This window comes from Hylobates moloch, unplaced genomic scaffold, assembly GCF_009828535.3.
Source record: "Hylobates moloch isolate HMO894 unplaced genomic scaffold, HMol_V3 SCAFFOLD_5, whole genome shotgun sequence".
In the NCBI taxonomy this organism is placed as follows: domain Eukaryota; kingdom Metazoa; phylum Chordata; class Mammalia; order Primates; family Hylobatidae; genus Hylobates; species Hylobates moloch.
In genome coordinates, this window is record NW_026652280.1 from 108,708,597 (window position 1) to 108,724,009 (window position 15,413).

Genomic DNA, 15,413 nt, shown 5'->3' on the forward strand with positions numbered 1-15,413 from the left:
AAAAGTAACAGGAAGCTATTTGTACATCTTAAGGATACAGAGAATTTGATATGACTTATACTTTTAAAAGAGAATTGATTAGAATACAGAGAATGAGTTTTAAGAAGACAAGAATATCTGGGACAATCTATTTAGAGGCTATTTCACTAGCCTAATGTGGGCCATGATGGTGACAGTGAAGATGCAGAAAAGTAGACAAATATAAGAAACATTTAGGAAGTAAAACTGATAGGACTGGATGTGTATGAGAGGGAGGTGTCAGGGATGACCTGATATTTCTGACTTACCCAACTGGATTGATAGCATTGCCATTCACTGAGATAGGAAGCGCTGAAGGAGGACTAGCCAGAATTTAGAGCATCACTGGGTATTATCTCTCCTCCTGGAGGCCTTAAATCTTTAGAAAGTAAACCCTTCATTATATCTTTCACAGCACCCAGCACCAGGTCTTTCACGTCGTGGGTCTTCAATAAGTAATTGCTGAATTAGAGAGTCATTATTGCATATCCGACAAGCAACTAGTGATGAGGAATTAATCCTTTATGACGAGAAAACGCCACCAAACTCCTGTCCCAGCTGGGCTGGTTAAAGGCAGCAGCACTGAAAACTTACAAACACAGCCAAAAAAGTAGAAAAAGAAATAATAAGGGAACAAATCTCTCTGAGCAGATATATGTAGGCAACGATTATTCATCTGGACACTAATTCTGCCAGAAGGGTGGGGTGATCTTAAGTATCATAGCTGCAAAAAGGAACTAAGCAAAAGAAAAATGGTTTAGTCACCAAAGGAGAAGATCAGAGGCATTATTATGTGACAGAAGTTATAACAATCAAAATTATTAAAGGCTTTTGTTTTATGTTGTGTCTAAGAAAGCACAGTCAGAGTAACTTAAAAAAAAGGAAAACAAAAAAAGAGAAGACACATTAAAAGGAATATCATTATGCAGGGTATAAATTTTTAAAGAACAGCACTAAATTATTTGAAGTGAAAGAAAGACTGAGGAGAAAGGCTGAAAATATGAAGAGAATAAGGCACATAAGTGAGTAGAATCAAAGACAAGATGAATTAATGTAAAGTGCAAACTCAATGGATGAGAAGTAAAGGCTAAGATAAATTATAGGAGGTGAAAGGAGCAGCAGGAGAACAGGGAGGGAAGGCTAGAAACAAACACACTAAAATCAGATGAAAAAGCCAAGTGGAGCAATGGGGCAGATGAAAAAGATTAAAATTTTTTAAATCCTTTTTTTAAAAAAAGCAAAACCCCACAGAATTGTTAGAAAAGAGGCAAGGATCTGACATCAGGCAAAGATGCATGCAGAGTCATTATGAAAACTAAATATGTTTTCTGTTTAGTTTGGTTGCTTTGTGAATCTGGAACCATTTTGACATGTGGAAATATTCATTTTGATGTGCTTAAAGTGTATTGATTATGGTAATTGTTTTTTCTGTGTTAGTTGCAGTCCATTGTGATTTCCTATGGGCTACTGTAATTGCTTTCTAACCTGCTCTGTTGGCTAATTTGGCTTGGGGGCGTCAAGGTGACCTCTGCATGTCAGCCTCACTATAATTACAAGACAGGTGTAGCGAAGTCCACTCAAAGAAGAGAAAGTTACAAAGGTGGGGTGTCTGCATGTACATCCCAGAGAGGAGTATGTAGGACTATGAGTGCTGAGGACAACATAAAAAGGAATATTTTTGTTTTTGCCACTCACTGATCCAGTGGCTTTCTACTCCAGGCTGCGTGGAAGAGAGCAATGGCTATGGCCCTAACAGTTATTCTGTAGAACTTCCCACATTCACTTATTTGTTTTTATTTTTATTTTTTGAGACGGAGTTTCACTCTTGTTTCCCAGGCTGGAGTGCAATGGCGCCATCTTGGCTCACCGCAACCTCCACCTCCAGGTTCAAGCGATTCTTCTGCCTCAGCCTCCCGAGTACCTGGGATTACAGGCATGCACCACCATGCCCAGCTAATTATGTATTTTTAATAGGGACCGGGTTTTGCCTTGTTCGTCAGGCTGGTCTCGAACTCCTGACCTCAAGTAACCCACCCACCTTGGCCTCCCAAAGTGCTGGATTACAAGCGTGAGCCAATGCACCTGGCCAACATTCACTTATTGACCTTAGAAGAAGAGAAACCACTTCTGGGTCTGCTGTCATGGTCCTTACATTTTGCCTTTCCATTAATTGTTTTGTTCTTGTTTTCCTTAAATTAAAAGAGCTCTCAGAATTCCTGTAACATACCGTTTATATTTTGGGGTTACCTGATCAGATATGTGAACTGTCAGTTTCAAGTAAGTTTTCTACACATATCAGATCACTGCCCAGGTCTGTGACTATCTCTGGGATTATGCGTTCCTATTTGTGGTATGTCAGCTCTGAAAAAGGAAAATGATTCGGTGTGAAAAAAGTCAGTGTACCCCTCATCGAGGTTCTTTATAGTATCTTTATTTTACCATTTTGTCCTTCATCATGTCAGATATTAATGAATATATAGAGATATATATTATATCAATAGCAACCATTTATTGAGCTCTTACTATCAAGTAGTATACGTGTTATCCATGAAAGAGCTATATGAGGTAAGCTCCATGATGACCCTCACTTTACAGAGGAAACGAAGGCTTAGAAAGGGTAAGAAACTTGTGTATGATGCCTCGCTGCATTTTTCACAGGAGCAATATTGTTTCTTTGATTAAAAAAACCTTAGAGCACTGTATTACTTGTATTATCAGGTATAAACTCCCAGCCAAGCATTGCATATATAAAATTGCCTGTTTTTTAATCCCACCATAATGCTTCAGTATGAAATTTTCCTCATCAAGACTTCTCTATAATCGTTCATTCTTCCCTTATTTGATGTACTATGTGATGATCTGACACTGCAAACTTTACATATGGGATTAAAGTCATGATAAAGTCATTCCCTATATTCTGATATTTTTGGTTTCACATCTTCATTTCTTAATAATATGAAATATTATTTATGGATAAAATTCAACTCTCCTTTGTTCTTTTCTTCAGATCTATTTCCTTCCCACCTTCTCTAGAAGCAGCTACAATTACAAATTTGGGGAGGAGCTTCCAGTATGTTTTTATGCTTATTATTACAGATATATTTCCATAGGCACTTGTAAAATTTACATAAATGTCAGTGTATTTCATGTTTTCTCCAACTTGCTTTTTTCATCCCACATAGTTTTTGATAGCCATCTACACTGTACTTGAAGATTTTAAGTTCTCTGCAACAGATTAATTGTCCTGTGATTGCAATGTACTTGAAAATGAAGCTTACTCCGAAAGAATATTGAATTACTCCCTATGTGACAGGGAGGAAAAACTCTTGCCTGAAGAACTTTCTGCTGCCTTTGATTTGAAGAGTGGGGTGGGGTGGCTTTCAAGTGTGAGCTGTAGTTCTGAGGTAAAAAGCATCTGGTCAGGGCTGGGATAATATGTGCTGACTGGGTGAGGGAATGAGGAGTAGTTTTAAAACACAATTGTGCCTAGAGCGTATGCTATTTAAAATCCCATTCCCCTCTCCCAGCAAGATCCTGTCATGCTGGTGTTGATAGCTGTATTCCTCTGCTGTGGAAAAAAACACAACTAGAGTAGAGAAACATCTCTTTGGCTTTTGTCTGATCTATAGATAAAGACTTAGGTCTAAACATTCCCTCTATAGTTGGTGAACATTTGTTGAATACCAACAGTGAAATATTCACAGGAAATGCAGCTGCTTGCAATATCATTTCTGTCTCTAAGAAAGAGCCTTGCTGTTGTTTTTCTGTCTGTCTTTTATTAAAGGTCCACACACGTTCCTATTGGGGAGGATCAGGTCCAGCACATGGAACTAGTTCAGGATCTAGCACAAGGTTTCAACAAGAAGTATGGGGAGTTCTTTCCAGTGCCCGAGTCCATTCTCAGTAAGTAAGAAACTTATAATTGTTACATCAGGGTATATTCTAAAGAGAGGATTGGACAATAGACAGGCTTGGAACTTTCTTGGGACTAACCTCAGCTTTCTTGTAGACAGGCTTCATGATCTGTAACTAGAGTCCTCATTGTTTTCTCTAGTGTAGGACTAGAAAGTAGACTACGCTGGATTACTGAAAAAGATGTTGGATTATTGAAAAGGATAACTAAAAATATTTTAAAATTATGGAAGAGACCAAAAATTTAAAATAATATTTATAAAGTGGTATATAATTTACAAAGTATAAACAGATGCCTTTTGACTTATAATTGGGTTACATCCTGATAAAGCCATTGTAAGCTGGAAACACTGTTAATCAAAAATGCATTTAACACACATAACCTACTGAACATCACGGTTTAGCCTAGCCCACCTTCAGTGTGCTCAGAACACTTACATTAGTCTATAATTGAGCAGAATCATCTAACACAAAGCCTATTTTATAATAAAGTATTGAATATCTCATGTAATTTATTGAATACTATACTGAAAGTGAAAAACAGAATGGTTGTGTGGGTATTTCAAGTACAGTTTCTACTGAATGGATATCACATTTGCACCACTGTAAAGTTGACAAATCATAATTCAAACCATTGCAAGTTGGGAACTGTCTGTGTATACATCTTGGTGATCTGTTTGTTTTGTTTTTGTTTTGGGTATGTGTGTGTTGGTGTTATTAACGTAGCATCCATGAAGAAGGTAAAATCCCTCCGTGATCCTTCTGCCAAAATGTCGAAATCAGACCCTGACAAACTGGCCACCGTCCGAATAACAGACAGCCCAGAGGAGATAGTGCAGAAATTCCGCAAGGCTGTGACGGACTTCACCTCGGAGGTCACCTATGACCCGGCTGGCCGCGCTGGCGTGTCCAACATAGTGGCAGTGCACGCCGCGGTGACGGGGCTCTCTGTGGAGGAAGTGGTGCGCCGCAGTGCAGGCATGGACACTGCTCACTATAAGCTGGCCGTGGCAGATGCTGTGATTGAGAAGTTTGCCCCAATTAAGCGTGAAATTGAAAAACTGAAGCTGGACAAGGACCATTTAGAGAAGGTTTTACAAACTGGATCAGCAAAAGCCAAAGAATTAGCATACACTGTGTGCCAGGAGGTGAAGAAATTGGTGGGTTTTCTATAGGAAGTTTCAACAAATCACAGCAAGGCTTTTGTGCCTTGCACTCCATGCATTCTGATAACGGCAGCTTTCCTAACAAAAAGTTACAGTTTTGGAACATTTAATTTGGTATAGCTGATTATTGGTTTTATTTGATGAATATTGCTTTGTAGCTTTGAAATATGACAGTGTTCCAAATCCCATCAACAAAATGCTGTAAACAACAACAAAAAATAAATCAAGAAGGCATAGCTGTCTGAATCCCCAATTATTGAGGTACACTCTTTGGCCTGCACAAATGTGATTGAAATAAGGAGTAATTTGGGAAAGGGAGTATCATTTGTGCTTCTCTCTGGAGTACTTACTGTAACAGATGCACACTTTATCTACTTCAACCCTTTTACAAAGCAATATATAGAGGTCTTAGATGTATAATCCTTGAGATGCCATTTGATCAGATGCCAATTTGTATTCAGATCTCATAAAAACAAGTCTATTCTTATAGTTTGTTTGTCACTGAGACGGTGCCTGATTTAATATATTTAAGCTGCTTAACTTGTTTTCCAAGAGATAACACCAACTGTTCCAGCAATAATTTGTTTTTTAATTCAGAGATATGGGATATGATCTTCTAAGGAGGTTGCGTTATTTTGACTTGATTTATTTATTGTACAAGAGCCCAAGTCCCTGAATTATATTCTTAATAAGTGCTTTCTTGCATTCATTTCAGTTTAGTCTCACCAACCCCCTATGAATTAGGGAATTATTGTCATTTTACACATAAGGAAAGTGAGGCTGAGAGAATCCAATTAGCTTGTATGATATCACTCCGTAAGAGAAGCAAATCTGAGAGTAAAACCCTTACCCCTTATTCTTAAGAATAGTGCTTGTTTATTCGGTACAAAAAAAATGCTGAAAGGCAGCGTTTTTTAGACTCTAAACATTCTGATTTTGAAGGTGGGTATTGGAACGACTGATGATGTTTTTATCATCAATTCGGCCAATAGATGCGAACTTAAAATCTGGATTCAGACAACCTTGGTCACATTTCCCCATCAGATCCCCAAGGCGGGTCGCAAGTTCTCTCCTCTAAGCTTATTGCATAAATACTTTGAAATAGGTTCTGCCAGTCTACAATAGCAGTGAAGACTGACAAATCAGATATTCCCAATGACTGACAGCTTCTCATCTTGCCTCTAGCTCAGTTAAGTAATGTCACCCTGAAACCTAGCTTTTCTGCACTTCCATTTCTGACACCTGAAAATGAAAATGATAATCCTGACTTATACACCAAGACCTGTTAGCAAGATCAATTTTGTAACAGAGATTGCTTGTAAGTTTTTTGTCAGTAAGGACCATGATCACCATTTGTACATACATAACTAGGTTGTTGAGCAAAGCATTTTTGCTCATGTTTCTTAAGGAAGTAGTCAGAACACATGTTAATCCACAAAACACCGCATCCCAGATTCCAAATTAAAACATCCTTTTTAGGATTCTTGGAGCTAGCCTGGATCATGGGAAAAGGAAACATTTTGCCTTTTTTATCTTATATTGGAATGGGATGTCTATAAGTCCTAGAACCTCTTTGAGCATATTTCTTACAAGCCTCTTTTTTTCCCCCTTTTAAAGGAAACTTTGAAAGGATTGTGAATACTGGAAAATGAAAAAACTAAAGGTAGATCTATCAAGCCAATTGTCTGTTTATCTGTTTGTGTGGTTTTTACCCCCTTGCAATACCTTTCCTCCAAAAAATTAAGGCATTATGGAAAGAATCTCAGAGGAGAAAAACAGATAACTTGTGATAACTTCCAGGGACCGAAATCTATGCATTGGTGAGGGTGGACCGAAATCTATGCATTGGTGAGGGTGCAACCTGTTGTTATTTTTTTTAAGTGACTCAACTGTTCAAGTCCAAACTTGGCCCCTAATTATTAAAAGAATCTTGCCCGGTTAATCAGTATTAATCAGGATTCTTCAGAGAAACAGAACCAATAAGATATATATATATCTATATATTAGAGGACTTATTATGGGGATTAGCTCACCCAGTTATGAAGGCTGAGAAGTTCCATGATAGGCTATGTGCAAGCTGGACCCAAGAGAGAGGATGGTGTGATGCAGCCCAAGTCCTCAGGCTGGAGAACCAGGGGAACCAGTGATGTAACTGTCAGTCCAAGGCTGAAGGCTTGAGAACCTGGGGGCCACTGTAAGTCCCAGAGTCTGAAGGCCTGAGAACCAGGAGCTCTGATGTCCTAGGGCAGGAGAAGGTGAAGTCCCAGCTCAAGAAGACAGCAAATTTTCCCTTCCTCTGTCTTTTTGTTCTAGTCAGTCCCTCAACTGATTGGATATCAGCTCACATTGATGAGGGCGTATCTCCTTTATTGAGTCTACTGATTCAAAGGCCAATCTCTTCCAAAAACACCCTCACACACACACCCAGAGTAATGCTTTAACAGCTATCTGCATATCCCTTAACTCAGTCAAGTTGACACAAAATTATCCATCACAGCCAGGAGCAGTGGCTCACGCTTGTAATCCCAGCACTTTGGGAGACCGAGGCAGGCGGATCACGAGGTCAGGAGATCGAGACCATCCTGGCTAACATGGTGAAAACCCTATCTCTACTAAAAATACAAAAAAAAAAATAGCTGAGTGTGGTGGGGGGCACCTGTAGTCCCAGCTACTAGGGAGGCTGAGGCAGGAGAATAGTGTGAACCTGGGAAGTGGAGCTTGCAGTGACCTGAGATCGCACCACTACACTCCAGCCTGGGCAACAGAGCGAGACTCTGTCTCAAAAAAAAAAAAAAATATCCATCACACCCAGTGATCTCAGGAAGTTGATAAAAGAGCCAAGTATGGAATCTAGATCTGTTTTCACATCCCTTCCACTTACCATTTATAGGCCCTTCACAGTCTTTCTAATGGAGATGACAAATTGGAGAGAAACCTAATTTTTATTTTTTCTGTATGTTTTGTGGAAAGTTGAAATGGTGAAAAATATTTCAGATGGTAATAATAATGGTCATGTAACTTGGCGCTCTGAAACCCTGCTTCAAACCCACTTTGACAACTGGTCGCTCAACACAGTGGGGGTGTCTTGCCCTTTGTAGGTGACTCATAAACATTTATCAAAAGTATGTGTCAAAAAATGGGCTAGAGGTTTCTAATAAAGTGTGAATTTTTTTTTTTTTTTGCAAAAGCCCTACTGATGTACACCATCAAGGTGCTTATCATAATAACACTACTGAGTTCTCATTGTATATCAGGCACCATACTGAATGGCTTATAACAGTGTTTTTCCAAGTGTGGTCCCCAGACCGGCAACATGAGCATCACCTGGGAACTCATTAGGAATGCAAATTATCTGACTCTCCCTCAGACCTGTTGAGTAAAAAACCTAGAGGATGAACCCAGCAATTGGTGTCTTCGCCTTCCAGGTGATACTGATAGCATGCTGAACTTTGAGAACCATTGATTTATTTGCATTCTCTAATTTAATCTACAAACCAATAAAGTAGATACTATTATCAACCTCAGATTGCGAAAGTTGAAACTGAGGCATGGGAGGCTGAGTTGCTTGCTTAACATAGTTCAGCTTCTAAAGGGAAGATTCTGGTTTTAAATCCAGGTCACCTAATCGAGAGCCCCACCAGGCCACAGTGATCTGTATAAGGTCTTTTGGTATGTATGGGGGCACCACTGTCCAATATGGTATGTGTCCATTTAAATTGAAATAATTAAATTTTAAAAATTGCTTCCTTAGCAGCACTTTCAAGTGCCCTGCAGCTTCATGTGGTTAATGCCTGTCATAGTGGATAAATACAGATGGAGAACATTTCTGTCACAGAACCATCTATAGACACTGCTTCTTCAGTATTCAGTTTACTGGTTTTTGCTTACAATAGATCAAATACATAAAGTTCAAGACTCTTCCTGGAGAGTTCTTCAACTGGACAATTCACGAAGATAGTAAAAGGATTACTTGAGAATGACCATATAGTTTGCCAAACAATATTAAATAATAAGAGCTATTACAATATGTATTATATACTTGCCATATGCTGAGCACTTTGTACGTGTATTTATGTTCAATATCTTATTTCACATTTATATCAGCTCTATAAGATAGGAACTATTAATACTAGTTTTTAAAGTAACATTCAGCAACTTGCCAAAAGTCACATATTTATTATGAGTCTCTAGCTTCTCCTAATTAAGAACTAAGAAATATCCCTTAACTATTGTGCTTAAGGGAGTAGTCTGCTGCTCTTCACTGAGTCTAGAATCTTCTCCAAGTACTTGTGATACTCTCTTATGTGTCCCATGATATTCTTAGCCCTCACTTCTCCCTCCTTGCCTCCTTTCCCCCTCCCCTCTCCTTACTTTAATGCTATTATAATTATTCCCCCCAAAGTTCTTCATTTGTACACAGAGCAGTCTTTAGTTTGCTTTCAAATGCAGCCTTTGATTTCTTTCAGTTCACCCTGTCAAGCGCTGTGTGCCCCTGTTACTAGTTAAAGGGAATAATTGTGCATGTGACAATTCTTGGTCTCTTTCTCTTTAACACAAGGACTCTGTCTGTGTTCTCCTTGTGTGTCCTCCCTATGTGATCGACATTCTCTTTTCAGTCTGTCAACTGGATGCATCTTTTGAAATGTTTTGGCTGGGAAGAGTCAATCCCTCCCTGAGATTGAGCTGAAAACAAATTGCCTATCAATAGCACTTAACATTTTCAAACCATCTCCTTTAAGAAGAACAGCCTGGAGGCTTTACTGTTAATCTTTGTAAATTGTCATATGTTAACTCTCAACAGTTCTGTTATATTGGCCAGGCAGGGATTATCTTCTTTCTCGAGGAAGGAAACTGGGTTTCAGAGCTATAGTGACTTTATCCTTAGATAGTTAATTCAACGTTATGACAAATTTTTGTGTAGGCACTGAGGAAATGCAATATGACTACAGTTTAGAGGAGGACACACAGAGATACCAGCTAGCAAATGCTGGGTGCGCCTGGGAATGAGTATTTCACAAGAATGTTCAAGGAAGGAATATGATCGATATAGGACAGGAGAAAGGGCTTTTCAATTAAAAAGTAGGGCACAGAAACATGAGCGCATTTAGGGAAAAGCAAATTCATACAATATGTGGACAAAATTAGATGGAAATATTATGTTGAGTCATATGAAATTGTAATATTTGATGATTATTTTTTACCAAAAACAGTGGCAGTTCCGTGTGGATTCACCTAATACACTCAGTGAGCAAGCATTTATGGAGTGCCTGTTTTGCAGGTACAATCCAAGTATGAAGAATTAGAAATGAGACAATCTTTACCCTCAGGCTCCTTGTCTATGTAGAGATGGACATGGAAAGCCAGTGAGAGGTCGAATAGGAATTATAACCAAAGTCTTCTGAGTCTTGTCCCTCTCCTGTGCATTAGCTGTAGCATTTGCTCTTAATTATTGGGAATGTGGCCTCTAGATGTCACAGTCACTTAATAGTCCTTGAATAAATAAAATATTTAATATTTGATATAACCATGTTGGCTCTATGGAATGCAAACTCATTTTATAATATGTCCTTCCTCACTTCTACCCACCTATGCACGTAGTAAAGCAGGCCTACAGTCATCCCTTTCTCTAAGTGTTTCTGAAAATCAAATGATGTGACTTTATATGACTAGGATAAAATGGTCTGATTTTACAGATTTCCCTTTGTGGGAGTAATATAAAAATACAGGCCCTTCCTGGGAAGAAAGCCGTGTCCCATTTCCTATCTGTAAATACAGTGCTGAAGAAGTGCTACGTGCTTGGCCTTTACCACCAGATCTCCCCACACCAGCCTGTCCTGTAGGGAAACCCATTGCGAACAATTGTCAGTTCCAATAAATAGGTTGTTCAGTGAGTTCCCTGAGTTTGCAGTAGCCTCCCCGAAAAAGAGGCTTCTGTAACGATTTTTTTTTTGTTTTAATGAGAGACTGCGTGGCTTATTCAGATATGAGTGTGGGAACCAGCCCTGGGGAGAGAAGTGTTCCCACCATGAACCAGACGGCCAATGAGCAGGAAAGGTGTTCCTCAGCAATATTCCAGAAGAAAGCTCCTGCACTGAAGGAGGAGGTGAGGACTCATGAGGATGAAGGCCACAATATTATTTTATTATGGTTTCCTTTCCTGGGCCCCTTATAGAAAAATTAACAAATAGAATTTCTGAGGTTGCTGATTCCTCAGTGAATTATTCTTTCATTTTTTCTGTGCCTTCCTTTTCTACTTGCTGTTTTCTAGTCATCTTTAAAGCTCCTCAAACTGAGCACAAAGACAAAGAATTCCCTGGTGATTAGTGTGCATCCACATTTATGCATAATGGTCATTTGCTTTTGCCTCTGGGGCATCCTGAATTCATCTCTTTCCCCCTTCCCTGTATCACGGTTGATGTCCAATTCAGCTACTGCTGCCGTTTGTCTTATCTATTGCTTTTTCTGCTTTTTGCTAAAGAAACAAACCCCTTTCTGAGCCCTTTTCAACTTTGGCACTCTTCTAGCTTGGTGCTTCAGAACTCCCGCCCATGCTGTTGTTGCTGTTTGTAACGCGTAAAATGTTCCTGTCAAGCTTTTCCCTGCCTCCCATGTAGGTTACATTACTCTCTTCCATGGTCTCCCTTGATGTCTAACATCACACACTTATATTGTAACTGAGTGTCTCTTGTGCTCTTCCTCTCCTCCCGCTATTCTGCAACAACTACCACCGTGTGTCTCACTCTTACCCACTGTCAGTCCCATTGTTCTTTCTGCCCCAGCTACTATTGAGACTTCCATTCTGGACTTCCATGCATTTCTCACACCTACAACTTCATATTCACCAAACCATGTGTTCCTCCATGCTCCTCTAGTGAGGACAGAACATTCTCATGCTCCTTTGATACACTGGCATATTGACATGTTGATATAAATGAAAGGGTCTTGCATTTAGATCCATATTAATACCAAATTAACAACATCTGTATTAAGCGTAATTGCTTCCCTATCTCACTTTATTTCCCCCCAAAAAATGTACAAATACATAGAGAACCCTAATTGTATCTATTGCTCAGATTTTTGTCACTGTACACATATATTTGCCATAAAGTTTTTGTGACAGAGACTGCCAACTATCTGCCAGTATCCAGTCTCTTTTTCCTCCTTTTGAAGTGGGAGAGTTCCCTGATACCTCTCGCAGGATGTGTGACAGGGGTGTGGCTCACCTGTTCGGTCACCTCGCTGCTCAAATCCCTAGCCAGAGGGGGAGCATACAGATGGGCATGTGCAGCGCTCAGGGAGAGTGCTTTTGAGTCTGGCCCCACAGTAGTATCTAGGGGTGGGTACCTGCAATCCCAGTGCTACAAAGCTTTTTCAGCTTTGCCATTGCAGACAGCTTGAGTGTTAATCAGCTCAGTGGACCCTCTGCCTTTTTGCAAGGGCAGAGGGCCAGTGTGACAGCCTTCTTTATCCCGGGCTCTTGGCCAGTGTCCCGGAAGAATCAGGTCACACACAAGCTTGAGGATGAATGCAAGATTTTATTGAGTGGTGGAGGTGGCAGTGAGATGGATGGGGAGCTGAAAGAAGGGGATGGAAGGGGAAGGTGATCTTCCTCTGGAGTTGGGCTGCCCAGCAGCTGGACTCCTTTCTGACTGCCCCCAGCCGAACTTCTCTTGGCATTCAGTTGTTCCTCCTCTTCTCTTTTTCTCTGCCACGTTGTTCTACCGTCCATCATCTGGTCTGCTGGCTTGCTGGTCTGTCCCTGGAGCCTGGGATTCAGGGCTTATATGAGTGCAGGACAGGGGGCATGGCGGGCCAAAAGGCAACTTTTGGGGCATAAAAACAGGAATGCCTATTCTCATTTAGGGCCCCAGGATCCAGGCTTGAGGCTGGGGCCTTTGCAGGGAGATCATCCTCTTCCATCCAGTATTTCACTGTGTCTTGTCCATATCATTTTTTAGTAATGGAACCCTCACTCTGAATTTTAGCAGAGCACATAGCCCAAGGTAGAGACTAAATTTCCCACCCTACCCCTACAGCAAGGGGCCTGTAAATTAGTTCTAGCCAATGGGATATGAGCAAAAGTGATTTGTGCAATTTCAAAGTCACATCTTTTATAAAGCAAAGTGTTCCTCTTTGCCCACACGTCCTGGAACAGCATGTTTGACCCATTGCTGGAAACCACAAAGGAAAGATGGACAGAGTCAGCCCCTCAGCCTGGGTTTCCAGACTCAGCAAGCACAGCTACCTTTCTACCCTGGACTACTCACATACCTCTGGACTGTTGTGTGATAAATCACTTTTATCATATTTAAGCTATTTTGTCTTGGGATCTCTGGTTTCCAGTACTTTAGGTACTACCCCAACTAATATACTGATCTTACTAGACTCTTTGTCTAATGTCTTCCCTTCAAGTAGGTTGCTTCAATTCAATGCAACCAACATTTTGTGAAAGCTTTCTATATGCTGAGGCAGCAAGTAGTTCTCCAGGTATGGTTCTCAGACAAGCAGCATCAGAGTCTCCTGGGAACTCATTAGATACGCATATCCGCAGACTCCACCCCACACCTACTGAATGAGAAGCTCCAGGAATAGGGCTCTGCAATGAATTTTAATAAACCCTTCAGGTGATCTAGATGTACAGATGTTTGAGAATCACTGTGCTGGGGTGAAGTGGGTCGGGAGTAGGATGTGGTTGAGGGCAGAACTAAAAATGAATAAAAACCACCTTCTATCCTGAAGGAGTTTACATTGGAGAGAGAAGTACAGAGAGATAATGTTATGAAAACAAAATTATTGTCTTGACTTTCTGCTATTTCCTGCTTCCCTTTTTCATCAGATTAATTTGCAATAATTTAGCCTAGATTGTTTTAGTTTTTATATGTGATTATTTATAAACAGCCTAAAATTTTAGGCCATTTGGGTCTATGCAAATCCTAAAAGGGGAAATAATTTAAGTTACATTGGTAGATAGGGTGAACAGAGATTAGATCACCAATATTAGAATCTTAGAATCTTTGAGGATTTTCTGAAACCAAGAATGGGGTGTTATTTTTCACAGTGGGTAGTAAAATTACAGTACTTATTACCCTGTAAAGGGTTATATGGCCTATAAATAAAAACAGTTGAGTATGGATTAGATTTATGAGTGAGAAAGTCATAAAATTCCAATAAGCATGAGTTAGGAATGCTCAAATTATTTCTGAAAATGTCTGACATCAATATCATAGAAGGAAACTACCATCTTTGCTGTCACCACCTCTTATTATAATCTTCAGCGTTCAGAACACTAGTCTAGACCAGGCTAGACCAATGTGGTATTCGTTGTGGGCTGGCAAGTAGACTGTGTGAGAATAAAGACTCTTGTACCTAATGTGTTTTGTATAAAATCTGTGCACACTTCAGATTAGATAGATGATAAAGGTAGAGAAGATAAGGGAGACAATGGATGCAACTCATAAAATAAAATAATTATGATTTGAGATTAAAGCCAGTTTGCCATTATTCTTACTAACAAGAGACAACCAAGATAATTGAAATCTGTAGATAATCTAAAACCTAAATAAAATATTATTATTACTATACACAGCAAACTAATCTAATGTCTTTGGCATAGGAGCCAAATACTTTGGACAGTGCTAACATGACAAAGAAGAATTAGCAAATTCAAAATCTAGCCAAACTTGGGACTTCCGTGAATCTATAATAGGTTCTTTGTCATAATGAAGACATGGCAGTTAGCATTGCCTTACTTCCCCCAAATTATGTGACTCTTTAAAAAAAGGGTTGAATTTCCCCACCTGCTGTTAGAAACACAAAAGTCTTTCTGCATAGCTGCTAAAAATTATTTTAGCTTTGGCCCATACATTTTTTTAAATCTTGCAGTGTCTTTAAACTACTATCAGTTTGGTAAGATACAGCGACTTTATCTCTTTTTCTGCCTTCTTTTTTCTTTTAAGAATTCTTCGGCCGGGCGCAGTGGCTCACGCCTGTAATCCCAGCACTTTGGGAGGCCGAGGCGGGCGGATCACGAGGTCAGGAGATCAGGACCATCCTGGCTAACACGGTGAAACCCCGTCTCTACTAAAAATACAAAAAATTAGCGGGGCGAGGTGGCGGGGACTGCGGGAGGCTGAGGCAGGAGAACGGCGTGAACCCCGGGGGGCAGAGCCCGCAGTGAGCTGAGATCGCACCACTGCACTCCAGCCTGGGTGACAGAGCGAGACTCCTTCTGAAAAAAAAAAAAAAAAAAGAATTCTTCATCCATCTTCTGTCCAAAAATACTGTGAGTCAGGATTTCTATTCCAAATAATTTGGAAT

General features: G+C 40.0%; 1 protein-coding gene across 2 annotated transcripts in view; it reads left to right on the forward strand.

Annotated features, from left to right (window-relative positions):
• WARS2 (tryptophanyl tRNA synthetase 2, mitochondrial) overlaps nucleotides 1-6,998 on the forward strand; it is a 117,951-nt gene extending 110,953 nt beyond the window's left edge. The window contains exons 5-7 of one of the 2 annotated variants that reach the window (XM_058439402.1): nucleotides 3,026-3,088; nucleotides 3,803-3,921; nucleotides 4,657-6,998. In XM_058439402.1, the coding sequence (XP_058295385.1) occupies nucleotides 3,026-3,088; nucleotides 3,803-3,921; nucleotides 4,657-5,105 (631 nt within the window). In that variant the 3' untranslated portion in view covers nucleotides 5,106-6,998. The remainder of the gene's footprint in view (nucleotides 1-3,025; nucleotides 3,089-3,802; nucleotides 3,922-4,656) is intronic. The other variant, XM_032154859.2, reaches the window with a different exon arrangement.
• The last annotated feature ends 8,415 nt before the right edge of the window (nucleotides 6,999-15,413 follow it).